Source organism: Oncorhynchus tshawytscha, linkage group LG31 (genome assembly GCF_018296145.1).
Source record: "Oncorhynchus tshawytscha isolate Ot180627B linkage group LG31, Otsh_v2.0, whole genome shotgun sequence".
Classification (NCBI taxonomy): domain Eukaryota; kingdom Metazoa; phylum Chordata; class Actinopteri; order Salmoniformes; family Salmonidae; genus Oncorhynchus; species Oncorhynchus tshawytscha.
Window position 1 is genome coordinate 7,140,791 of NC_056459.1, and position 27,334 is coordinate 7,168,124.

The 27,334-nt window shown below is 43.9% G+C and overlaps 2 protein-coding genes across 5 annotated transcripts in view; one reads left to right on the forward strand and one right to left on the reverse strand.

Moving 5' to 3' along the window:
- Positions 1-441: 441 nt before the first annotated feature.
- Positions 442-13,711, forward strand: LOC112229853 (voltage-dependent calcium channel gamma-4 subunit-like). 3 transcript variants are annotated; one of them, XM_024395948.2, is made up of 6 exons: positions 442-914; positions 5,844-6,141; positions 6,642-6,869; positions 9,822-9,905; positions 10,504-10,644; positions 11,241-13,711. In XM_024395948.2, exons 2-6 carry the CDS (start codon positions 6,111-6,113, stop codon positions 12,056-12,058), a joined length of 1,302 nt encoding a protein of 433 aa, XP_024251716.1. In that variant the 5' UTR covers positions 442-914; positions 5,844-6,110; the 3' UTR covers positions 12,059-13,711. The 3 variants fall into 3 exon arrangements, with proteins under 3 accessions (XP_024251716.1, XP_024251714.1, XP_024251715.1); XM_024395946.2 differs by lacking the exon at positions 442-914 and adding an exon at positions 5,627-5,724; XM_024395947.2 differs by lacking the exon at positions 442-914 and adding an exon at positions 5,641-5,707.
- Positions 13,712-15,670: 1,959 nt separating this feature from the next.
- LOC112229852 (voltage-dependent calcium channel gamma-6 subunit) overlaps positions 15,671-27,334 on the reverse strand; it is a 52,370-nt gene continuing 40,706 nt past the window's right edge. For both annotated transcript variants that reach the window (XM_024395945.2, XM_024395944.2), the window contains exons 2-5: positions 25,916-26,830; positions 25,131-25,205; positions 23,652-23,789; positions 15,671-17,564 (exon numbers count right to left, since the gene is read on the reverse strand). In XM_024395945.2, coding sequence (XP_024251713.1) covers positions 17,341-17,564; positions 23,652-23,789; positions 25,131-25,205; positions 25,916-26,330 — 852 coding nt within the window. In that variant the 5' untranslated portion in view covers positions 26,331-26,830 and the 3' untranslated portion in view covers positions 15,671-17,340. The remainder of the gene's footprint in view (positions 17,565-23,651; positions 23,790-25,130; positions 25,206-25,915; positions 26,831-27,334) is intronic.

Sequence of the window (27,334 nt, forward strand, 5' to 3'; positions counted from 1 at the left end):
CCAATGCATGGATGCGGATTGAAAGCACTGTTTGAATTAAATGTTGGCATATTGGCAGTTAATTATAACTTCCTGGTTACCTGACAAACATACAGTGCAGGTAAATCAATTATTTTACTAAATATCTTATCACAGCACTGGCAATGACCAACTCTCTGACCAAAATGGCTGACCTTTATACCATCATAAGAATGTTAATGGCCATTCTAGTTTTCTAATTCCTAATTCTATGTTCTATATGGTGAACGATAGTGATTGATGTCATAATATAGTATACTTATGTTAATGTATTTCTTGGCTTCAATGTTTTTCGGTATCAAATTAGAAACTGTTGGCTGATTTCTTTAGGAAATGGTGAGGACACCTGTCGTCAAAAGTTGATTGCACAGGTGTGCGAAACTGTCTCGTGACTTCCCTGCTAAAATTGGCGAGCTTGGACATGATTGGATACAAACCTTTTCCGATAAACTCTTTCTGAAACCTTTGTTGCAGTAGCACCTGTCAAACGTGGCTATTCATTTTATATAGCTAATGCTATGGCATAATATATCTATATTTTTTTAAAGACTTGAGACTGGCATTACGTTCATATAACCCCCCTTTATAATAAACCTTGATATATTATTTTCATAATAACACACAAATCTATAGGCTAGTAATTCACGCAATAATGTATATTAGAATTGCTGTTACAATGAAGGAATTCAACATGTGATTTGACCTATGGATTTGACCTATTATTCAAAAACACCTTTTTCACTCACTCTCCCCCTCCAACTCCCACCACATCCCTCGACGTCGTTTCGTTTCATTCTATTCTTGCAATGTCTACGGTTCTTTCTTACGTCTCTTGCCCATGCCTCGCATGCGGAGTCCGTCCACCGGCAACCACTGCAGAAGTTCAACAATTACAGGTAAAACATTGAGTAATATTCTTTCCGTAATATTCTTTATCGTTCTAATAAGGATAGCATGGAATACTGTTATACTTGCATGATAAAATGAGGGATGCAGACGTTAAGTGTTTGCAGAGCAGTTCCATGTTCTATACATAATTAACCTAGTATACATGTTTAACAGTATTAGCACATACTTAACCTATATGTTTTTTAAAACAATATTGCGTTTATTCATTTTAGAAAATACATATTTATTTTATGTTTACACAGAAATGTAGCCTACTTGGTACAATGACAGCTATGTCCAAATCAATAGCCGTGAGACTATTTACGGAAGCAAAGCACTCAAATATTCCTAATGTGCGTCAACTGTGTTCAGACTGAATAGAGACTACTCAAAGGCTGTTAATAACTTAACATCTTATTTTAAATCGGATTTTGTCAGGTTTCTTAACCTAGCGTCTCTCTCTCTCTCTCTGCTGGTGTCGCAAGTGGTATTTGTGTTCATAAACAAAATGTATTGATCTTAGCCAACACGACAGAGGAAGTTCAACATTTAGCCAGACCTCCACTTGTTTGTTTTCTTGGTCCATGTACATTAATCGGTTAATCAATCGGGGAAACAGGTAGCCTTGTGGTTAGAGCGTTGGACTCAAGTTCGCAATCCCGGAGCTGACAAGGTACAAATCTGTCGTTATGCACCTGAACCGGCAGTTAACCCACTGTTCCTAGGCCGTCATTGAAATAAGAATTTGTTCTTAACTGACTTGCCTAGTTAAATAAAGGTTAAAAAAAAGACAATGGTTTTGCTTCTGCTTTCTATGACGCTTCAGTATACAATGCATGTTCTTGTCCCTTCAGCAGCAATTGCCAATGACCATAACGTCATAATTGCTTAACCAGGGTGTTGTGCATTTCTTTTCACAGATAGCAATAGCCATATCAATGCAATGGATCTGATTTATGATTTCAAGCACACATGCAAGCACGCACAGACATGAAGTATTCAGAGCTACTTGCCTCACCTCAACTTTTGCCAGACAGATCTTCTTTACTGTCAGTAAATACAGTATGTAAATTTATTTATTTATTTTATTTGACCTTTATTTAACCAGGTAGGCAAGTTGAGAACAAGTTCTCATTTACAATTGCGACCTGGCCAAGATAAAGCAAAGCAGTTCGACAGATACAACGACACAGAGTTACACATGGAGTAAAACAAACATACAGTCAATAATACAGTATAAACAAGTCTATATACAATGTGAGCAAATGAGGTGAGAAGGGAGGTAAAGGCAAAAAAGGCCATGGTGGCAAAGTAAATACAATATAGCAAGTAAAACACTGGAATGGTAGTTTTGCAATGGAAGAATGTGCAAAGTAGAAATAAAAATAATGGGGTGCAAAGGAGCAAAATAAATAAATTTAAATTAAATACAGTTGGGAAAGAGGTAGTTGTTTGGGCTAAATTATAGGTGGGCTATGTACAGGTGCAGTAATCTGTGAGCTGCTCTGACAGTTGGTGCTTAAAGCTAGTGAGGGAGATAAGTGTTTCCAGTTTCAGAGATTTTTGTAGTTCGTTCCAGTCATTGGCAGCAGAGAACTGGAAGGAGAGGCGGCCAAAGAAAGAATTGGTTTTGGGGGTGACTAGAGAGATATACCTGCTGGAGCGTGTGCTACAGGTGGGAGATGCTATGGTGACCAGCGAGCTGAGATAAGGGGGGACTTTACCTAGCAGGGTCTTGTAGGTGACATGGAGCCAGTGGGTTTGGCGACGAGTATGAAGCGAGGGCCAGCCAACGAGAGCGTACAGGTCGCAATGGTGGGTAGTATATGGGGCTTTGGTGACAAAACGGATTGCACTGTGATAGACTGCATCCAATTTGTTGAGTAGGGTATTGGAGGCTATTTTGTAAATGACATCGCCAAAGTCGAGGATTGGTAGGATGGTCAGTTTTACAAGGGTATGTTTGGCAGCATGAGTGAAGGATGCTTTGTTGCAAAATAGGAAGCCAATTCTAGATTTAACTTTGGATTGGAGATGTTTGATATGGGTCTGGAAGGAGAGTTTACAGTCTAACCAGACACCTAAGTATTTGTAGTTGTCCACGTATTCTAAGTCAGAGCCGTCCAGAGTAGTGATGTTGGACAGGCGGGTAGGTGCAGGTAGCGATCGGTTGAAGAGCATGCATTTAGTTTTACTTGTATTTAAGAGCAATTGGAGGCCACGGAAGGAGAGTTGTATGGCATTGAAGCTTGCCTGGAGGGTTGTTAACACAGTGTCCAAAGAAGGGCCGGAAGTATACAGAATGGTGTCGTCTGCGTAGAGGTGGATCAGAGACTCACCAGCAGCAAGAGCGACCTCATTGATGTATACAGAGAAGAGAGTCGGTCCAAGAATTGAACCCTGTGGCACCCCCATAGAGACTGCCAGAGGTCCGGACAGCAGACCCTCCGATCTGACACACTGAACTCTATCAGAGAAGTAGTTGGTGAACCAGGCGAGGCAATAATTTGAGAAACCAAGGCTGTCGAGTCTGCCGATGAGGATGTGGTGATTGACAGAGTCGAAAGCCTTGGCCAGATCAATGAATACGGCTGCACAGTAATGTTTCTTATCGATGGCGGTTAAGATATCGTTTAGGACCTTGAGCGTGGCTGAGGTGCACCCATGACCAGCTCTGAAACCAGATTGCATAGCAGAGAAGGTATGGTGAGATTCGAAATGGTCGGTAATCTGTTTGTTGACTGTTCAGGATTCAGACCAAATATAAGGAAAGTGTGTATCTCTGTGTGTGCTTTTGCATGTACGTGTGTGTGTCTCTCTGTGTGCACAATGTTTTTAATGAAATTGAATACACAAAGTGTGGAGAAATGCAACTGAGTGCAATTAATATCACAGTTATCCTTTTGTTGTTTTGACCCATACCTTTTGCTCACTCTACAATGTTATATTCTTACTGAATCTCCCCAATCACTCATCATTTAATTCCACATACACCCCATAGCTGTATGTTCACGCATTTCAGTATGCAGTTCTGATTGGTCCTTGAACTAGATCTCTTCATTTATCATCTTCTGTGTTTATGTTGCCGATGGCAACATTTCCTCCATATCTGTGCATCTCGGTTACTTGCTTCTAAACAGTACATACAGGAACAACTATAGAAACCAAAACCTTCTATTGGTGTTGACATGGAGGAAAATCATCTGTATGATTCAAACGAGTTTCAGTGGGTTCAGGTATAGATTGAACTAACTTTATTTTTTGAAAGAAACTTGGTTTGAAAATGTGAGTCATAAACCACTGTCAGATGACTATCACCTAACTTTTCGTCTATTATATTCTCATTACAATGCTCCTACTGCAGTAAACTGAATCATTTAATGCATGCTGCATCCATCAAACAATGTAATAAAGAAACAATTGCGTTGTAGGTAATTACTGTAAACATAACTGTATTCGCTGCTCATTAATCCTACTGTACGTACATTTTCAGTTGATGATACCAAAGCTGCACACACACACACACACAGCATATGATAGCTCAACTAAATAATGATACTGATCGAAGAGCTTGTCATCATCAGAATGTTCTTGATTACTTCCTTAATTGAACAGTGCAGTTTACAGAGTCGATTAACGCACGGGTCTAAAAAATCCCCATCAATATCCGTCAATATAGATTTAAATCCGATTTTTTTTTGTATGGCCTCCGTCTCAATTCACCGCATCTGTCTATGGCGGCCTTCCGTGTCTGCGGTGGAAGGTGGCGGAGCTACAGCGCTGTTTGGCAGACCATGAGACATCCCGAAAATCGGTCTTCTCACAAAAACGTCTGTAGTGTCCGAACCGTTTGAGCAACAAACTAATATAACCCCACTATGGAAAGGGTAGACTCTCACAAACACGATGCTCTATGACCCCCACTAGTATGAAAGTAACCCATACAAAACAATGGAAGTATGGAGGTCGTTTTGTGGCAACAAAAATAAGGGGTTAAATATATGTAAAAAATGTAATATTTTTTTTTACCAGCTTTCTTAAATTTCCTATATATAAGACCGACACTTCAAAACATTGTTCCTTATGATACATTTTTTGACTGCCTTTTTAACATTTATGAATGTATTTCTATGGGCTGTAGTGGTAAAGGCCAAATTCAATATATTTTGTATGTTTTTTTATTTAACTAGGCTAGTCAGTTGAGAACAAATTCTTATTTACAATGACGGTCTACCCCGGCCAAACACGAATCCGGACAACGCTGGGCCAATTTTCCCAATCACAGTCGGTTGTGATACAGCCTGGAATCAAACCAGGGTCTGTAGTGACGCCTCTAGCACCGAGATGTAGTGCCTTTTGACCACTGCGCCACTCAGGAAACTTAAAACAAATGTTTTATCAAATATAATTTGGGATTTTCTTGGGATACCTAAAGGGGTCCTAAAATAAAAAATCTATTATCTAAAGGATCCATGATATGACCATCTTAAAACAATTCCATATGTTAGCTTATTACTTTCAATTACTCACTCTATTAAAAATATATATTATATTGAGGTCTTCAGCATTGGTACTTATATTTGGTTTAATGTCGGCAAAATGCACTCAGCTGTTTCAACTGCCCCTCACCCCCCACTCCCTTCTCGCTCGCCCGTGTTCAGTTCCGCCCTAGACTTTGGAATTCGCTGTTGCCATGGCAATGGATAGAGCATGCTCTCTCACTTCTTTCCCGTTCCCTCTTGCTTTATATATCCCTCTCTCAGTGTGAAATGTGGAAACGGATCAGCTTATTTCCTTTCTGGTCTGTCATCGCAGAATGTACAAACACAATTTTATTAATGATTTATCTTTTTGTAAGGTTCGGAAAGAACATTTTACTTGGCTTCCCTCTCACGTCACATTAATTTATTCCATCCTTTTTCTTCTTCTCCCCACAGGAGCAACACTGAGATGCCTGCCAGTGCCATGACCACCCACTGAGAAGAGGGACGGAACCGTGAGTTGCGGATCCACGCTCACATACAGACGAACCAGAGAGTGTGAAAGAGGAAGAACACGGGAGCAGAGAGAGAGAGAGACACACACACAGGGGAACGAGAGAGAAGAGAGGAAACGAGAGCGGGAGAGCTGTCGATGGATGGCGCTTGGACAGAGGGGACTCTGAAGGCGCACTCTTCACTGACGAGGAACAGCAAGCTGCAGACATGGAGGCAAAAGGCAGAGGCATGCCCCAAGGTAACACACATTTCACTAGAAACACACGCACAAACACACACACACACACACTTAAGAAAATACACACTTAACAGATGGATTCAAAAGACAGCGTGGATTCAAAAGACAACAATATGATTTACCCAAGTCATTATTCTGTAACTAGACTAAGTCTTTTTGCCCTTTTTCGAAATGTGCTTTTGTATTAAAACAATTAAAAGTCATCAGAAAGACAAAGCACTGACAATGCCTTTTTGTAATTGGCCCTTTGGGATTAATAAAGTCCTATTGAATTGAAATGAAAGCAAGACACACGGTTTTTGACATACAGCTCAATATCGGGTACATTTTGTTTTATCGGTTGTTACCTTGGAAACAACCAACAAATCCACACCATTCAAGACAATGCTCTTGATTTCTAGCTTTCAGGCATCCTTACTATTTCACCAACTCTCCTTCTCTTTCTCCATCCCGCTCTCTCCTCCTTCCCTCTCCTCCCTCTCTCTCTCTCTCCGGCCCAGTCATGGTGTGGTGGGAGAAGGGGATCCAGGTTGTCCTCACCACTTTGGGGGCGTTTGCAGCCTTTTCCCTGATGGCGGTGGCCATTGGGACGGACTACTGGCTGTACGCACGGGCCTTCATCTGCAACAGCACGGCCAACTCCTCCCAGGACGACCCCAACAACAAGGACAAGAAAGACCCTGGAGCCCTCACACACTCTGGCCTCTGGAGGATCTGCTGTCTGGAGGGTAAGGGGAGGACTAGACGTGTGTGGGGATGTGTGTGGAGGGGGAGGGGTGATGGGGGTCCAGTGTATTTCCAGAGTTTTGGTGGGGTCAGATGAATGGCTCAGTGTGTGTGTGTGGATCTGAAGTCTCTGAAGCCACTCTAAGATGTGCAGTTTTGTCACACGGCACAATGCCACATATGCCTCAAGTTTTGATGGAGAGTGCAATTAGCATGCTGACTGCAGGAATGTCCACTAGAATGTAATGTTAATTTCTCCACCATATGACGCCTCCAACGTCATTTTAGAGAATTTGGCAGTATGTCCAACCGGCTTCACAACCGCAGACCAGGTGTATGGCGTCGTGCCATTCATCTGCCACCATCACTTCATGTTTCAGCATGATAATGCACGGCCCCATGTCACAAGGATCTGTACACAATTCCGGGAAGTTGAAAATGTCCCAGTTCTTCCATGGCCTGCATACTCACCAGACATGTCACCCATTGAGAATGTTTAAGATGATATGGATGGACGACAGCGTGTTCCAGTTCCCACCAATATCCAGCAACTTCGCACAGGCCATAATCAACAGCCTGATCAACTCAATGCAAAGGAGATGTGTCGCGCTGCATGAGGCAAATGGTGGTCACACCAGATACTGACTGGTTTTCTGATCCACGGTGCTTTTTTTTAAGGTATCTGTGAACAACATTCCCAATAATGTGAATTCCATTGATTAGGGCCGAATGAATTCATTTCAATTGACTGATTTCCTTATATGAACTGTAATTCAGTAAAGTCTTTTAAATTGTTGCCTGTTGCAATTATATATTTTTTCAGTATATTGTTAACATTCGCCTTCTACATCTAGTTACATATTGAACTTCCATCTTCTCAGGCCAGGGGAACAATGTATGAATTGATTTCGCTCGCTATGATGCTTTCTTCAGTGAGATACAATATATATAAAAAGATGTGGACACCCCTTGGAATTAGTGGATTTGTCTATTTCAGCCACAGCCGTTACTGACAGGTGTATAAAATCGTGCATACAGCCGTGAAATCTCCATAGACGAACATTGTCAGTAGAATGACTTTACTGAAGAGCTCAGTGACTTTCAAAGTGGCACCGTCATAGGATGCCACCTTTCCAACAAGTCATTTCATCAGATTTCTGCCCTGCTAGAGCTGCTCAACTGTAAGTGCTGTTGTTGGGAAGTGGAAATGTCTAGGAGCAACAACGGCTCAGCCGCGAATTGGTAGGCCACATAAGCTCACAGAACAGAACCGCCAAGTGCTGTAGCGCGTATTGTATAAAATTGTCTGTCCTCTGTTGCAACACTCACCACTGAGTTCCAAACTTCCTCTGGAAGAAACGTCAGCACAAGAACTGTTCGTCAGTAGCTTCATGAAATGGGTTTCCATGGCAGAGCAGCCGCAAAAAAAGCCTAAGATCACCATGCGCAATGCCAAGCGTCGGCTGGAGTGGTGTAAAGCTTGCCGCCATTGGACTCTTGAGCAATGGAAACTTGTTTTCTGGAGTGATGAATCACGCTTCACCATCTGGCAGTTCGACGGATGAATCTGGGTTTGGTGGATGCCAGGAGAACGCTACCTGCCCCAACGTGTAGTGCCAACTGTAAAGTTTAGTGGAGGAGGAATAATGGTCCAGGGCTGTTTTTCATGTTTCGGGCCAGGTCCCTTAGTTCCAGTGAAGTGAAATCTTAAAGGTACAGCATACAGTGATATTCTAGACGATTCTGTGCTTCCTACTTTGTGGCAACAGGGAATGCCCTTTCCTGTTTCAGTATGACAATGCCCTCATGCACAAAGCGAGGTCCATACAGTTTGTTGAGATCGGTGTGGAAGAACTTGACTGGCCTCCACAGAGCCCTGACCTCAACCACATCTAACACCTTTTGGATGAATTGGAACGCCGACTGTGAGCCAGGCCTAATCACCCAACATCAGTGCCCGACATAACTAATGCTCGTGGCTGAATGGAAGCAAGTCCCCCTAGCAGTGTTCCAACATCTAGTGGAAAGCCTTCCCAGAAGAGTAGAGGCTGTTATAACAGCAAAGGGGGGGGACCAACTCCATATTAATATCTATGATTTTGGAATGAGATGTTCGACAAGCAGGAGTCCGACACAGTGAAACCTGGATGAGTGCATTCAGAGCAGTGGAGGCTGCTGATGGGAGGATGACTCATAATAATGGACGGAATGGGGTGAATGGAATGATATCAAAGACATAGTTTTCATGTGTTTGAGAGCACGCCATTACTATGATTTGTCCTCCCCTAAGTAGCCTCCACTGATTCAGAGGACATCCAGTGGGCAGTGGCAGACAGTCAGTAGGAGAAGGCTCATTTCAAGAGCTGCTTATCTAACCTATTGCAGTCTGCGAGAAACTAGCCTCATCGAGAACCAGGCTTGACAATGACGTGATTGTGGAGGTATGGCTATGTGAGACTAGCGAATGTCAAAAAGGGCAATTATGAGCAATGAGTCAGTGGTGATAGTCTGATGGAGTGGTTCTCCATTTGCGGTAGACAGCTTCAACAAAAGAGGACAACAACACAGCCATTTTATATAATATTTGTGGTGTCTGCTCAACATACTGAAACCACTGATTATGGCTCCTTGATTATTATAGAATGTTTTTGTTGATTTTTCTTCTGAGTACAAGGGGGGTTCATATGACTGTCATGAAAAATACATTGTGTTTGAGCTATTTTAACCAACTTGGAAAGGGATTCAAATGAATACTTAATATGTCCAAACACCAAGCCCCAGATATCTGATTCTCTCTCTAATACTCCCTATTCTCTCTCCAATCTTTCTGTATCTCTCTCTCTCTGTCCCTGTCTCCCTGTCCATCTTTCTGTCCGTCCCTCTGTCCATCTGTCTCACTGTCTCACTGTCTATCTGTCTGTCTCTCTCTGTCTGTCTCTCTCTCTCTCTCTCAGGGCTGAAGAGAGGAGTGTGTTCTCAGATCAATCATTTCCCGGACGATGCAGACTATGATCAGGATGCAGCAGAGTATCTCCTGCGTGAGTAAGGGGACGTGGGCAGTGGGAGGATGTCACTAGAGAGATGTGATGTCGAATTGAAAAGAAAAACCTGGGAAACAGCAGCAGTGAATGCCCAGGTGCAGGGTTATGAGTTAGCTAACTCAATGAGTATCTATCATTTAACAGAGGGAATTATGACAAAGCAATAGGATATTCCAATCAAACCAGAACATTGGTTGGAATTAGAATGTAGGATAGATTTATTCATTTATGTAAGGTGTTACAGAATACTGTAAATGCTTATTCTAGCACATTACTTTACTCCAGATGGTGACAAAGTCACATATGCAGCTTGAAATGTCACCTTCACAACTTCAGCTTTAATCATTCATCTTTAATATATTTTTGCTACGCTCAGCAGGTTATGACACCAAAGGTTGCAGTCGCTTCCAATATTATCAGAGGATAGAAAGTAATATCTAAGCAGAGCTCCAGGTAGAAGATACCCATAGGCACATATCTAGGATCAGCTAGAATCTAGGATCCCCAAATGTTAACTATAACCACCAACCACTGTCAACATAAAACTGACCTTAGATCAGCAAGTAAGGACAATTTCACCCCCATCCGTCTGCAGGTGTGGTCCGAGCCTCCAGTATCTTCCCCATCCTGAGTGCTATACTCCTCCTGATGGGAGCGATGTGTGTTGCATCCAGCAGCTTCTACAAGAGCAAGAGGAACATCATCCTAGGAGGAGGCATCCTGTTTGTGGCTGCTGGTAAGGCGCTGGTGTCTTGGTCTTGACTGTTTCTCTATTACTCAGTACACATGGGGAGGGTTTCCTGGACACAGTTGAAGCCTAGTCCTGGAGTTAAAATCATGCTCGATGGTGTCCCATATTTATTTTCCTCTTGTTCAGTTGGAATGCAATAGCCCTACTCGGCCTTAAATGTTCTCAATGGCCTCTGAACTAATTCTCCTTTTTAACTTGTAAATAGTGTTATTATCAAGGAAGTTCCTCATCCTTTCATCGATCCATGATATTCACCTTTGTGTTGTTTTCCCCTCCTCATAACTCATTTCATGTTAATGATATTGGTTGCGGCTTAGATTTCCCAAATACATCATCCGTTGAGTGGAGACTCAGGTCAACGAGGCACAACACAGCAGTAGGGATAAAGATAGTTTATTTAGTATTATGGGATAAATTACCTCCTGAGTGGAGATATGGGTCAATGAGACATTACACAAGAGAAGTAATCAAGTTGAGATGGCTCCCCCATCCCCCAATGGAAAAGCTCAGAGAAAATGAATGGCATATTATAATATTATTATTATTATATTATAACCTTTCACTTCCTCTCTTTCCCCCAGGCCTGAGCAACATCATCGGCGTGATCGTGTACATCTCTGCGGCACTGAGCGACATCTCGCCCAAGAAGGATGAGGACAAGAAGTGGCATTACTCGTACGGCTGGTCCTTCTACTTCGGAGGCCTCTCCTTCATCCTGGCTGAGATGGTGGGTGTCCTGGCCGTCAACATCTACATCGAGAAGAACAAGGAGCTGCGCTGCCGCTCTCGCACCGAACTCTTGAAGAGCACCACGCACGCCATGCTCCGCCTGCCCAGCTACCGCTTCCGCCGGCGCTCCCACTCCAGCTCGCACTCTTCCGACCCGCCACGCTCCCCCTGCGACACCTCACCCACAGGCGCCAAGAGTTTTGCATTACCGCCGTCTGCCCCACCTTTCTCCGTTGCCACCCTGCCAAACCCGCACCATGCTGCTGGAGGAGTAGGGGGCGATATCTCCATGTATACCCTGACCCGGGACTCCAAGATGGGGAGTCTTGGTGGCGGGGGACCCCCCCTCTACGGCACTGTGGACCGGGCCTCCCTCTACCAACTGCACAACTACTTCCCCAAAGAGGAAGTGGGGGTGATGATGAGCGGCACGCTGCCTTCTCTCTCCAAGTCCAACCTCTCTGCGGCGGGCCAGAATTCCGCCGTCGGAGCCACTGCCATTGCGCCCCTGAATACCTTGTCGTCCTCCGGTCCTACCCCCCAGCAGCCACCTCTGCCCACTGGCACCATGGAGAGAGAGAGGGGCATGGGCACCCTGGACCGCCTGGGGGGCAAACGGAACAGGGACACCGACTCGGACACGCTGAACAGGAGAACCACGCCAGTGTGAGCCTCGGAGATAGGAGCAAGAGCCATGGAGGTGGAGGGCAAAATGGCGGGTAGCGCTTTACAGTAAATCCCTGTCATAACAATGACTTAACAAGTAACGCTTTCCAGTTCACTACTGGTAAAGCCTACTGTTCGCTGCCATACATAACAATGACTTTGCGGATTTTATAAGCAGTCACGACAACTAGTGTAAATTCATGACAACTGCCTTAACACGGTCATGACGGCTCATACGGTGGCCTAAGTTCTGTAGTTAGCTTGCATAGGTAGCTTGCACATACTTGCTGTATGCGACATACTAGTATTTGACTACCTAATGTATTCGTGTTTATGACTGCTTATGACACTGATATTTCGAGGTCTGTATGACAGGGCTTCTGTAAAGTGTTACCAAATAGGGCTGTAGAAATATGTAAGATAACTGAAAGAGAATAGTTGGCCATTCCCTGCCCTATCACTCCATCTCAGTCTGTTTATGACTACTATGAATACATCTATTCCACTGACTAGAATATCAAATGTATTATTAACAATATTATTGAGTATATATTCATTTTGAAATGCACAATATGTCTATAGTGGTAAACTTTGGGTTGTCTTATCATTCCGAGTGCTTGATTATCATAGCCAGGTTACAAGAGTGTAAAGATTGTAACTTCTTGAATATTATCACATTGCTGTTGTTTTTATTCTCGTAATCGTAAATGCAGGGTAAATTTGTACATTTTGAACTATGATTTTTGTATTTTTGTATTTCTTTAAAGTTGAAAATGTTCCTTGATATCTAGCTCCATCACACTTAATCTGATGGTGTCAGGCGAGAAGCATGTGCGCAAATATGAGTGTAATATTGTATTTATATTTCATTTTAAATATATTTATTTTATTATTATAGTCACTATTATTAATATTGTTATACTTATTGTTATTATTTTTAAGGCAATTTTTTTGTTTGTTATTAATACAGATATAACCAACAGCCTAATCTGTGTTTTTTATTGTTTATGACAAGTGTATTAGATTATAGACTTTATATGAACCTATTTATTTTAGCGATGGTATATATTCTTAATGTTATTCTTTAAAGCAGCAATTCTCAACTGATGGGTCGCGACCCAAATTTGGGGTCGAATGGGTCACAGTCTGAATTTAAACGACTAAAACCAGGTAGTAAGTGATTAAACAATTGAATTTCTGAAATATTTTTCTTCAAGCATAGTATTTTCAAAATAGAGCTAGCAGGGCTATTTAGCGGATTTAGTTGATTTTGTGGTCTCAAAACAGTGAGCTTATCAACATTCTTCATCAAGAATATGGGCAAATTTGACTTATTTCCTTAGCATCAAAAATACATTCCAGATTACATTTTATATACACTATGCGAATATTGGGTTGCGACTGGGACAACCTGGTTTAATCTGGGTCCCGAGGTAAAACCAGTTAAGAACCGCTGCTTTAAAGAGCCTACTTTGGGGTTAGCGGGCTGTGATCCTGTGATCCTGTAAGTGAAGAAGACAACAATCTCTTCATGGTACATGATATTTCTACTCTTACTGCACATGAGTCAAACTAAGGACATTTGTGATGTTTAAGCAATACAAAATTCTGAGCCTCAAAAAGAACTACAAAAAAATACATTCAATAAACTTCTATATGAAAATGGGTTGTGTGGAGTGTGTTATTTAACATATAACCAAGATGGTAATATAACACATGAATGTCAAAATGTTTGCCACCGCATGTCTGGTAATTACATGGTGCTCATCTTTTCCATTCATATACTGTAGCTGGAGAAAACATCTAGCCTGGGACATGGACTCATCTGAACAGAAGACCACTTTTGAGGTAACAGAAAACATCTGAAAAACATGATTTTAGAGTGTAATGTCTCGTCAATACCTCAACAGGGGGCCTTGATTGTCCAGTTGGTATTGGATCAGAGGTCAGAAGTCACAGAGATGAAAGCTGGGGCTATGAGAGATCCAGGCCCAGGAAAGCAGCAGAATTCCTTAACATATGACTACAAAGGCAGTTAATTAATAATAATTGAATAACGCTGAATCTCTTCACTCTTGGGATGGAAATGATGAAGACGATCTGCCCAGGGGGAAAGTGACTGTTTTAATCTCATTAAAGTAATGACTTTGGAGGAGGAAGGAAGCTAGGGAGGGAGAGGGATGCTCTATTTGTTCAAGAGCATGGAGTGCACAGTTAATGTGTGATTTAGTTGGGGAGTTTAATTAGTCCTTCCTCTCTGGGGAGCCCTGGGTTATGTTCAGTAGGGTACACTTTAGCAAAACGTTATAAAACATTCATGTTTTTTTATTGGACAAGGTCAGGTAATATCTCCCTGTTTCAAAATGTTTTCTCCCTACTGAATACGACCCTGGTGGTGCAGTCTCTGTGGGTCTCTCGCCCTCAGATATCCACTCTGTACTGTGCTGGTCTGGTTACGCATCAATCATAGTTACTGGAACCTTGCTATGAAGGAGAATGTGGAAAATAAAATATATTGGGTTGGGTTGGCCTGATAGTGTGACAAATTTCAACGTGCCCCTCGTCCCCAGAGAGCACCCCAAGAGGAAGAGGGACCGGTGACATGGACAGGAGACCTGTAAACCCTGCTGATTCAGTACTACCATCATAACAAGGTGAGTTACGAGGTGGCCGGGCCTCCTCTATTTTGGTAACGTCAAGAGAGGCCAGTTCTTCTTATTACCTCTTGATCCTTGCTGACACACACATAAGGTCGTAATACCCACGATCGCCATCACACACACCCGGATTCAAGCATATACAGGCTATACACACTTGCAAGCAAATGCATTGTAAACGATCAGACACACACACTTCACATACCCACACCGTCACACACGCACACACACACGTCAACAACAGGATTTCAGAGAAGCACTCCCACCACCGGATCCCCCACCCCCCCACCACACACACACACACACACACACACATACTCTTTCAGAAGAGAGCAACGGCTTCATTTGAAAACGAACATCTATATATACAGCTTGGGCCGAGTGTCAGGTGTCTAGCGATGGTTGATTTGTGTTTCAGGGCTGCATGCGAAGTTGGCCAGGTCAGGAGGGGGAGAACGAGGGTAGAGGTTAACACAGCACAGACTCCACCACCAATCGTCTGGACCGTGTCCCACAGCAGCAGCCACCAGAGGCGGGGTGAGACATGAGTGACAGTGCGTGTGGCATTTATAGAGACACATGATAGGTCTACATGAGGAGCAGACTGGACTGACTTCAGCAAGTAAGATGAAATAAAAGCTTGTGGGAAGGGTGGGCTGAGGTGGTGGTTGGGGAGGTGGTGGTGGTGAGGGGGGTTGTTTGAATTGGACAATGTTGGCGATGAGGATCACAGTTTGAATCCAAGGTTTGTGTTTCTTATAACCACTTCAGCAGGATTCACCACGCTCCAAATTTAGCGGCAGAGGGTGCCAACATGTGGGAGACAGTGGAGACAGAGAAAGCTGGAAACGGGTCAAGATGGTGCCTGGGATGTGTGTTGAAGAGGATGGAGAGATGAATGATGGAGGAGGGCAGAGTGGGAAAAAAGACAGAAAAAAGCACAAGAAAGGGATACAGTATGTTGTCTTCACATTTAATAATAAATCAAGTCTTACATACGCAATTATTTCCATTGAAAACCACAGACACAATTTACCCTTCAATACCCATTGAAATACAGATATGCACAGGTTACCTCTGACAACTATCTCACTAGAAAAAGACAAAACAGATACAAAATCTTACAGTATTTATGAACGTGTGACATTTGGGTTACACAGAACACATGAAATGTTTTTACGTTATTCATTTACAACACTGAAGGCTCATATGACTTTGAATAGAGTATTTACAATGCAACCTTATATAACTGGTTAGTAGCCTCTTACCTCTTGAATAGGGTTTACAATGCAACCTTATATAACTGGTTAGTAGCCTCTTATCCCTTGAATAGGGTTTACGATGAAATTGCCTGTCCTTTCAGGCAGTGATGTTTTTAGGCAGTGCTGCTTTAATAATTTATTGTAATTTCTATAATATAGTCACCCACACACCCAGAGCAGATGGTGTATCTAAAATTTTAAGGGACATTAGACTCCAAAATCAAATTTTAGACCTCGAAAGTAGTCTAATGTCAATAGGAGTCCACACATCTTACACTACACAACTTAATGGAAAACAGAAGCTCTGCATATCTGGAATTTACATGGTGCTTGTCTTTTACATTACTTTTATATTGTGACATATAACTGAATTCACAAACATGATGGCCTGGGACGTAGACTAATCTTGACCTTTGAGGTCTGAAAATGTGACATATAACTGAATTCACAAACATGATGGCCTGGGACGTAGACTAATCTTGACCTTTGAGGTCTGAAAACGTGACATATAACTGAATTCACAAACATGATGGCCTGGGACATAGACTAATCTTGACCTTTGAGGTCTGAAAACGTGACATATAACTGAATTCACAAACATGATGGCCTGGGACGTAGACTAATCTTGACCTTTGAGGTCTGAAAACGTGACATATAACTGAATTCACAAACATGATGGCCTGGGACGTAGACTAATCTTGACCTTTGAGGTCTGAAAACGTTTGGATTTAGAGGCTAATGTCTCTTTGATATATACACATCCGTATATTAAAGGCAGTTGTAAAAACATTGCAATATCATGAGATTGTGTATGTATTTATTTACTAGAAACTAAAGAATTTTTGTACTGTACTTTCATTCTGTGAAATACATCTGAATCCCAATTACTATCCTTAAGGATTACACTCTCTAATAAGACTGTCGATCAGAATATCATCAAAGATTTGGCAAAAATAATGAAGTAATGTTAACCAATTCAAAACACAACTGCAAAATGTTGTTTTTGTTCAATTCATTTAAAATGATTTTGAATTCAATTGAATTTCACACTTGAGAAGGGGGGGGAACATACTGGCACATTACATTTTGCACATTCAATGTGAGAAAACGTTTGCTGTCAACTAGCACACAAGTAATTTGGCATTGCGTTAATTCTTCACCTTTCATAAGTCAAGAACAGTATAGTGTCCCTTCAATGACCTACTGATTTATGCAAAATGAGGAGAGAAAAAAACATCCAAGACGATGAACAACTTGAACCCCTCTTTACACAACTTCAAATGATTCAATGTAAAATTGCAGGAGACTGTCCATTTCTCAACAGTCATAAGACAATACAGATAAAGTGCAATACCTCCTCCTCGCTACTAGCTATCGCTTTCATTTTTTGGGGGAAAACACCTTCGCCAGGGGCTGAATGGTAGCGCAAGCAAGAGAAATAGGGTTCCGCCCAAAATAAGAATGGCCCCTGCAAACCCAACACAGGATACTGACCAAGACAACTCATGATGCAACGGCACCGAGTGGTCACTGGCTAGGAAGGAGAGTACCGATTGGTTGAAAACAATAAGAGACAGGAGAATCAAGAGGCCTAAGAGAGAGGAGGAAAGAGTGACAGAGAAAGGGAGAGAGAGAAAGAGAGGGATAAAGCACAAAAGAGAGAGATATCAGGGGCTTGGTGTGTGTGGAGTTGATAAATACATTTTACTGGTGGGATGGTGGAGGTGGTATTGATAACTGTGATCTACTTCCCAGAGCATTAGAGTATATCAGGACTGTACAGATGCCATGACTAATGCCCTATGTATCTAATTAGTGAGCTCCCTTGATACCCTTGAATAATGGCTATATGGTTTTTTAAAGTGTTGAGTACCAGTAGCTTTTTTTGTTGCTGCATGCACAGGTTGACTCCTAAATGACTCCAAACACTCTGCAACTGTCACCCCCGGATCTGTTTCACCTGTCTTTATGACTGTCTCCACTCCACTCCAGGTGTCACCCATCTTCCCCATTATCCCTGTGTATTTATACCTGTGTTTTCTGTCTGTCTGTGCCAGTTCGTCTTGTTTGTCAAGTCAACCAGCGGTTTTCTCTCAGCTCCTGCTTTTCCCCAGTCTCTCGTTTTTCCTCGCCCTCCTGGTTTTGACCCTTGCCTGTCCTGACTCTGAGCCCACCTGCTTGACCGCTCTGCCTGCCCCTGAGCCTGCCTGCCGTCCTGCACCTTGGCCCCACCTCTGGATTTTTGACCTCTGCCTACCCTGACCCTGAGTCTAGGGCTGGGCAATTTGGCCAAAATATCATATCATAATGATATTTTTCAAATTTATGACGGTATTTGATGGTATTTTATATTTCTGATTAATTAAAGTTCTACATTTTCTTTCTGAGTAGTGCGTGACCCTAGAGTGGCAACACATATATTCAAAATTATTTCAATGGGTCTTTCTCCATTCAGATGATTTTATACTGTTCAATTCAACTTAATAATTTATTATAATAATATTTCCTGCATTGCCCTCAATTTCTGCATTTCCTGCACTCATTTGAAATCATTTCCACACTGCCACGATATGGGCAAAAATACTTGGCCTTATTTTTAACCAAATGTTGCAATACTGATTTAGATCAAAACTTTTGGAATCATGGAAATAGAATGTTTATTATAATTATATAGCTAGAATATAAATAATAGTGGGCACTTTGAATACAGTGTTTGACTTGACAATGAATGAAAATGCCATGGACAAGTTATTGTGACAGGGTAGGAACCAAAGTGATGTTCAGTGTTTCCTAGGGGACCCTATAATCTTTGGCTACATTAAATCTTTATTCATATAGCCAACATATTGCTTTGCCTATTCCTCTTTGATTTAGATGATACTGTTGCACAAACAACATGCTGATTTAAGCCTCCACCAGTACTGGTATCAGACTGTATTAGCTAGCTACGTTTGCTCTGACTTTTATCAGCCAGCTAACTAGCGATTAGCATTAGTGGCCAACACGATTTAGCTTAACTCGCTAAGAAAATACAAACTAGCTGTTTGCAGATGTAAGAAACACAAACTAATATTGTGGATTTATATTAAGATCAAAGTGGAAACAACTGGAAACAATTGTTGTCATCAACATTTTTGCTTGTGCTGCATTGACCATGCAGACTGAATGAAAGTGTCTCGTGGTCAAGCAACAACAAATGGGCTCCTTGAGTGACAGGGGGTGGGACTAGGTCTGTGTGGAAAGCGGCTTGGAGACAGTGGCGAGGGATGACTCAAGAAGTGGATTGAACTATAAAAATGGACGTTACACACGGTGTATCACATTTAACAAACCCAAACATTCCAATACCGTTATAGAAGGTAAAGTAAAAACCCAAACCATTCCGTGCAAAAATACCGGTATATAGTAAAATGTGGTATACCACCCAGCCCTACCTGAGCCTGCCTGCCGTCCTGTACTTTTGCCCCACCTCTGGATTACTGACCCATGCCTGCCCTTGACCTGTCTTGTGCCTGCCCCTGTTGGATTATTAAACTGTTGTTAATTCAATGTTGTCTGCATCTGGGTCTTACCTTCAAACCTGATAGTACGAACTGGCCATGACTGACCCAGCAGACCCGGGCAAGCTGCGCAACGCCATCTCCTCCCAAGGAGCCACCATTGGTAGGTTTGAGGAATTGCTTTGTGGCCTTATGGAGGGGGGCCAAACGTTGGCTGAACGCCATGAATGGGCGTTGGACATTTTGCTGGAGCATTTCCGCAGGTTATCTGCGAGGCAGCCTACCATGGTGGTAACCCCACAGCCTCTCAGTAACTCAGCTGTGAGCAGTGCAGTCTCATCGGTCACTCCATTCTCGGGAGCCCCGCTTACCTCCCCCGGAACGCTTAAATGGAGAGCCGAGTACCTGTCGGAGCGTTTCTAGCTCAGTGTGCCCTCATCTTCGAGCTTCAGCCCTCCTCCTTCCCCTCTTGGATCACTCCAAGATAGCCTAGCTCATCACGCTGATGTCCGGTAGAGTTCTCACCTGGGCTACTACTGTATGGGAACAACAGCCGGCCATTTGCATTTGAGTTTGTAGGAGAGGTGAAGAAGGTTTTTGATGCCCTGTTCTCCGGGAGAGAAGCTGCCCGGAAGCTAATCCAGTTTTTGGCAGAAGTCCCACAGTGTGGCAGACCATGAGGGGGGATTTCCAACGTTCGCAGCGGAGAGTGCTTGGAACCAGGAAACGCTGTTCGATATGGTCCTGAACAGCATCTCGGAGGAGGTCAAGGACGAGCTTGCTGCTCGGGAGTTACCTACGGATCTCGATTCCCTCATCGCTTTGACCATCTGAATCGATGCGCGATTACGGTAACGATGGAGGGAGAGGAAATTCGAGAACCCGAGCCTTCCCGACCTCCCCCGAGAGTTGCGAAGACGGCTAAGTCACCGCTTACCGAGCCTATGCAACGAGGCAAAGCTGGACTGTCGCCAGCGGAACGGCAACACAGGATCAACGCGAAGAGTTGTCTGTACTACGGGACTTTGGGTCATTTTCTGTCCTCTTGTCCTTTAAAATACCAGGCTCACCGGTAGGAGCGAGTACTCTGGTGGGCCATATGGGGAACTTTTCTGCTTCCTTTGCTCACACCCCTTTTCATGCCATCCTGCTGTGGGGAAACCAGTCGAAATCTCTCCGGGTCCTCATTGACTCTGGGGCCGATGAGAGCTTTTTGTACGCGACCCTCTCCATTCCCATGGATGTTGGAGCACTGGATGGGCGCTCTATAGGCCGGGTCACTCATAATACCACTCTCATCAACCTACGGATGTTAGGGAATCATAGCGAGGCTATTCAATGTCTGCTCATCAAGTCTCCTCAGATTCCCGTGGTTTTGGGATTCTCCTGGCTCCAGCGACACAATCCCCTCATCAACTGGTCTATGGATGCCATCGTGGGCTGGAGTCTGTTCTGCCACTCCCATTGTCTGAAGTCAGCGCAGCCCGCCCCGGGACATCTTCCTGGGGGCTCAGAAGGTGCCCCGGACCTCTCCGCCATCCCTGCGGAGTACCAGGGACCTCCGGGAGGTGTTCAGCAAGGCCCGGGCCACTTCGCTTTCACCGCACCAACCCAATGACTGCGGTATTGACCTTCTCCCGAGCACCACGCTGCCCAGGGGACGTCTGCATTCTCAGTCGGGTCCAGAGACCAAGGCTATGGAGACCTACACTACTGTTCAAAGGTTTGGGGTCACTTAAATGTCCTTGTTTTTGAAGGAAAATCTATTTTTTTGTCCATTTAAAATAACATAGATTTGATTAGAAATACAGTATAGGCATTGTTAATGTTGTAAAGGACTATTGTAGCTGGAAACAGCTGATTTTTGGTAGTTACCCGCTACCACTCATCTCCTCGGCCTTTAAGCCGCTCCAGGGGGCCACTGTGTATTCCAAGCTGGATCTACGGAACGCCTACCACCTGGTGCGGATACGAGAGGGGTACGAGTGGAAGACCGCCTTCAACATGGCCAGCGACCACTACGAGTATCTGGTCATGTCTTTTGGCCTCACCAATGCTCCTGCTGTGTTCCAGGCTCTGCTGAATGATGTTCTCTGTGACATGTTGAACCGGTTCATCTTCACCTACATTGATGACATCCTCGTCTTCTGGAATCAGTTGTTTGTGAAGGTGGAGAAGTGCGAGTTCCATTGCTCCACCATCCCCTTTCTGGGTTACAGCATCTCTTCTGGGAGTGTCCAGATGGATCCCGGGAAGGTGAGAGCGGTGGTGGATTGGCCTCAGCCTACATCCAGGGTGCAGCTGCAACGTTTCCTGGGGTGTGCCAACCTTTATACCGTTTTATCCGGGTTTACAGCACCCTGGCTTCCCCCCTGACTGCACTCACTTCTACCAAGGTCCTGTTCACGTGGTCCTCTGCTGCTGACCGGGTGTTCCCGGGACCTCAAACACCGCTTCATCACTGCTCCTATCTTGGTTCATCCTGACCCTTCCTGTCAATTCGTGGTGGAGGCCCGATGCTTCGGATGTCAGAGTGGGCTGTCCTGTCCCAACGTTCTGCCCTGGACATTAAGCTGCATCCCTGCGCCACCTTCTCCCACTGACTCAACGCCACGGAGAGGAACTACGATGTGGGGAATCGAGAGCTTCTCGCAGTGAAGATGTCATTGGAGGAACACTGGCTGGAAGGGACGGAACTTCCGTTCATTGTATGGACCTACCACAAAAACCTGGAGTATCTCCGCACCACCAAGTGCCTCAACTTCAGGCAAGCGAGATTGGCCCTGCTGTTTACCCGGTTCAACTTTTCCCTTTCTTACCGGCCAGGGTTCAAGAATGTCAAGCCGGATGCCCTGTCTCGTGCCCGGTGATGGTACTCAGCTGGGGTATAGGAAAACAGGTCTGGGAGGGGCAGCGGTCTTAATGTTTATGCCTGACGCTGTCCGCTCCACGGTCCTGAAGTGGGCCCATTCCTGCCACCTGGGTTCCCGTCGAACCTTGGCCTTCGTGCAACAATCCTTTCGGTGGCCTACTTTGGTGCAGCACGTCCAGTGGACATGGTCTCTGACCAGGAGCCTCAGTTCTCGTCTCGGTTCTGGAACGCGTTCTGCACCCTCATTGGGTCATCGGCCAGCCTGTCCTCTGGGTTCCACCCCCAGTCCAATGGCCAGTTGGAGCGAGCCAACCAGGATCTAGAGACTACTCTGCCTGATCTCCGCCAACCCCACCACCTGGAGCCAGTAGCTGGTGTGGGTCGAATACGCCTGCAATACCCTTCCCTGCTCTGCTACGTGCATATCTCCGTTTGAGTGTTCCCTGGTGTATCAGTCCCCGCCCTTCACCAAACAGCAGGAAGAGGTCGGCATACCTTCTGCCCAGATGTTTGTCCGCCACTGTCGGCGTACCTGGAGGAGAGCCCGGTCAGCCCTCCTCAAGACAACTTCCAGGTATTGACGACAAGTGGATCGCCTTCGGACCCTGGCACCCGTCTTCCTCATTATCTCCTGTGTATTTATACCTGTGTTTTCTGTCTGTCTGTGCCAGTTTGTCTTGTTTGCTAGGTCAACCAGCGTTTTTCTCTCAGCTCCTGCTTTTCCCCAGCCTCTCTTTTTTCTCAACTTCCTGGTTTTGACCCTTGCCTGTCCTGACTCTGAGCCCACCTGCTTGACCACTCTGCCTGCACCTGAGCCTGCCTGCCATCCTGCACCTTTGCCCCAGCTCTGGACTTTTGATCTCTGCCTACCCTGACCCTGAGTCTGCCTGCCGTCCTGTACCTTTGCCCCACCTCTAGATTACTGACCCCTGTCTGCCCTTGACCTGTCTTGTGCCTGTCCCTGTTGAATTATTAAACTGTTGTTAATTCAACATTGTCTGCATCTGGGTCTTATTGTACCTTCAAACTTGTTAGCAACATGGCGAAGTTTGCGTACTCCTCATGTCCTCGCTCCTCTCTTCTCGTCTCCTTCTCAAAACCCATTGGATGAAAAAGCCAAAGGTCTCTCCCCTCTGACCTTCTCCTCTAATGGGTTTGGAGAAGGAGATGAGGAGAGAGGACGCGAGGAGTATGCAATTGAGATCTTCCCAAGGTCTCATTAGACATGTCAAAATAGTAACATTTAATCATTGTAGTTATACATGTACAGTATGTCACCATGGCTGCCATATGTCTACTCACTCACCTGACAGAATGAAGCAAACCGATGCAGCCTTGAGGAAGAATGATTCTCCTTTGCTGAGGGCTGTGGTGATGCATATGGCCCCTGTGACCATCAGGAAGAGACCGAAGAGGGCCATCATGGCCGCCGCCACATTCAGACCTGGGAAGAGAGAAACGGTTATCGTCTTGATACAGGTACATTCCATTATTCATAGTACACTGGCACCAGGTACATTTACATTTGAGTCATTTAGCAGACCCTCTTATCCAGGGCGACTTGCAATGAGTTCATTCAACTAAGGTAAGTAAAATAACCAAATAAGTTCAACCTTATTCAAAATGGCCAATCTACAAAAGGTAAAGTCCTTGCATCCACTTGTAATTCTCACAGATATTGGTACATCCCCTCACTGATATACTCTAGGGAAGCGTTTCCCAAACTCGGTCCCGTGGACCCCAAGTAGTACACATTTAGTTTTTTGCCCTAGCACGACACAATTGATTCAAATAATCAAAGCTTGATGATGAGTTGATTATTTGAATCAGCTGTGTAGTGCTAGTGTAAAAAAACTAAATCTGCTCCCCCTTGGGGTCCCCAAGACCGAGTTTGGGAAATGCTGCCCTAGGAGTTACCGACTTGCCTAGAGGATAATAGAAACGTTAAACATCGCACTCCTGGTACGTAGGGCATCATGCCCATTGAAACTAACAAAAAATCCAGAAGATAGTTTATTTTGCGCATAATAAATCCAAAGAAAAATTATTTGGCCATCAGTGCCCCTCTTTAAAAAATGTGGCGCATGACAACTTGTCACGCCCTGGTCTTCGTATTTTGTGTTTTCTTTATTAATTTGGTCAGGCCAGGGTGTGACATGGGTTTTGTATGTGGTGTGTTTTGTCTTGGGGTTTTTGTTAGGTATTGGGTTTGTACTATAGTAGGGGTATCTAGCATAGTCTATGGCTGTCTGGAATGGTTCTCAATCAGAGGCAGGTGTTTATCGTTGTCTCTGATTGGGAACCATATTTAGGCAGCCATATTCTTTGAGTGTTTCGTGGGTGATTGTCCTTTTGTCCTTGTTCTGTCGCTGTGTCACTTTGCACCAGTATTAGGCTGTTTCGGTTTATCGTGTTACGTTTATTTTTATTTTTTTGTATTTGATCGTGTTTACTTTGTCCCATTAAACATGGATCGCAATAGCCACGCCGCATTTTGGTCTGACTCTCTTTCACCTAAGGAAAACCGTCACACACCTCTGGTTTAGAGCTCATGAAAAGAATTAAAAGGATTTCACAATTTTCCCACATTGACCCATGAAGAAACAGTCCTACTGACTTCAATGCTATAATGGTGAAAGGAGTAGGTGGAATACATTTTAGACACTTACTGCAGTCAATGGCTGACCCAGTGCAACATAGATGACAGACTTGAGGAAGAAAGAAAGTGTGTGGGTGGGCAAGGTGAGACATGGGTTGAAAGAAGGCAGGGGACAAGCTGACTCACTCTTTTCTGTTGTTTTCTGGAAGATGACGGCATTCTCTCCAGTGGTGTAGAACTTGAAGTAGGTGCAGTTGGATTCTAAAGGAGATAGGGAGAGACAAGGAACTTATTTGAAACAGATGGAGACCTTATCAACTTGCACATCACCATAATCTTATTGCGACTCATAAGGCTTGCGGCACACTAATTATTATGCATTCGTGCACATCGATGACAATGCCAAGGTTATGTCTTCTATGCAATTAGTGTTATGGCATCTTGTAGTCTGATAAAAGGTAGTTTATTCTACATATAGACGGCCCTCTCTAGTAAGACATTTTGGTACAGTATTTGTGGGTAATACGTGTGTGAGTTTAAGGTAAGCGTCTATCCCTACAGAATGTAAATGTATATTGCAGTCCATCTGTGACCGTCTACACCTGAAGGCCAGTCATTGGATTATGGCCACAATACAAATAACTGATATCTAGCTGTAACTAACAGTGGGGCTATAGCTAAGTAATGATATAATTGTCACTTCTGGCCTTGAAATTTGGGATAGTGGAATTTGGCTGAACTACCCCTTTAAAATCTGGCATAAAGGGCCACAGGATTTGTCAAGAGAGTGTTTTGAATGTATGAGTTTGAGTGAATGCGGTTTGGTTTACACAATTTGCCAGTATGCAAAAAATGGGTCTGGGATTTCTGATAGGTGATTTTGTACAGATTGGATTGCATGAGTTTGAGTGGATACCGTTTGGTTAACACAAAATAATGTAGGCCTATTCATGCAACTCCTGAGCAGTTACCTCCGGGCAATTCAGCCGGCCCACAGCTCTCTCGCTCAGGGTCTATGTCAGCCACCCACAGAGTCCGGGTGCATCCTTTCCACAGCCCGTAGTGTGCTGCCAGACATGTCTGGTTGTTGTAGAAGTTCTTGGGCGGAGACAGCACCACCCAATACTCTGTGCCCAAGCCCAAGACAGTCAACACCACACCCACGATGGCCACGAAGAACGCCAGCTTGATCTTGCCCTCCTGGACCTCGCTCATGCCTCCTGATGTTGACGCTTTTGCACGGCGCTTAACTCCCATAGCACCAGCCCCAGCCCCTCTGCCACCCATGACACCGGTCAGTCCCAGAGTACCTGCTCCGGCTCCTACTCCCGCCCCTGGTGGAATCGGCCTGCCATCCTCTTCGTGCAGAAAGAAGGTGGACCACATGGCTTTTCAGATGTTTACGATTGAAAAAAAATATATGAATAATGGATAAAGACAGGTAGAGAGTGTAGGAGACCCCTACACAGGGAATGGGTTTATATTGTGAGGTGGCAGTGGAGCGATAGAAAGGATGGTAGACAGGGAAAGAAGGGAAATGGGATTTAGCAGCACTGACTCCGTTTATAAAGCAAATATACCAAACCCACCATAAAAAAAGGATAAGGCATATTAAGGATTATCAGTGCAGAAAATATATATATTTGTGGGTTGTTGTTTTTTTGAGTCGGCACAAATCATTAATAGTTAGGTATTAACACCAGACATCGAAAGCTTGATGTAAAAGGTGGTTTGTAAGAAGTATGCAATAAGCGGGTCATAATGAAAAATGGTTCAAAAGATAGAATAGATTAGGAAAAAAAAGATCAAAAAGAGAGGTAGCTTCCGTGTAAATGTCGGGAAACAGCGATATGGAGGACAAGCCAGGAGGGAGAACGCAGCTTATTCTAGAAGAAAAAACAAGAAAAAAACAACAACAATGAGTTTTAACATCAGTAGAAGAAAAATCTACTGACTTTAATCCATCACAATGTTAGTACAAACTAAAATGAACAACTGCCATGTTACCTTATAGAGTCTGATCCAATCCAACATGGCAAGTATCATTTTGATGCTGCAAAGAATACTTTCCAACTGCGTGGTTGGATATCAAGTCTGAACCAGCACATGTTCATGAGTGCTAAATTGATACTTTCTCACCTTTTTCATAGCAAATATTGTGTGCACCAGTGGAGGTCAGTACCGTTTTAAGATGAGGGCAGACACAAAAAATGTTTATGAGCATGACCTTATTTCTATTACAGCATATTGGATGACTGTCATTCATATTTCATTCACCCAGCTCAATGTAACATCGATAGGTTTAGGCTACTACATGATACTCCAATTTTCCCTATACCCATCATGAGGTTGTTACAACCTAGCCTATGAATAAAAGTTTACAACATAAG

Excerpts from the sequence above, each read along its gene's own strand:
- LOC112229853 (XM_024395948.2), top strand. The coding sequence starts at position 6,111 with ATGGAGGCAAAAGGCAGAGGCATGCCCCAAG. Across the intron at positions 6,870-9,821 it reads GAGGATCTGCTGTCTGGAGG|GGCTGAAGAGAGGAGTGTGT; the intron begins GTAAGGGGAGGA and ends TCTCTCTCTCAG. Across the intron at positions 9,906-10,503 it reads TGCAGCAGAGTATCTCCTGC|GTGTGGTCCGAGCCTCCAGT; the intron begins GTGAGTAAGGGG and ends ATCCGTCTGCAG.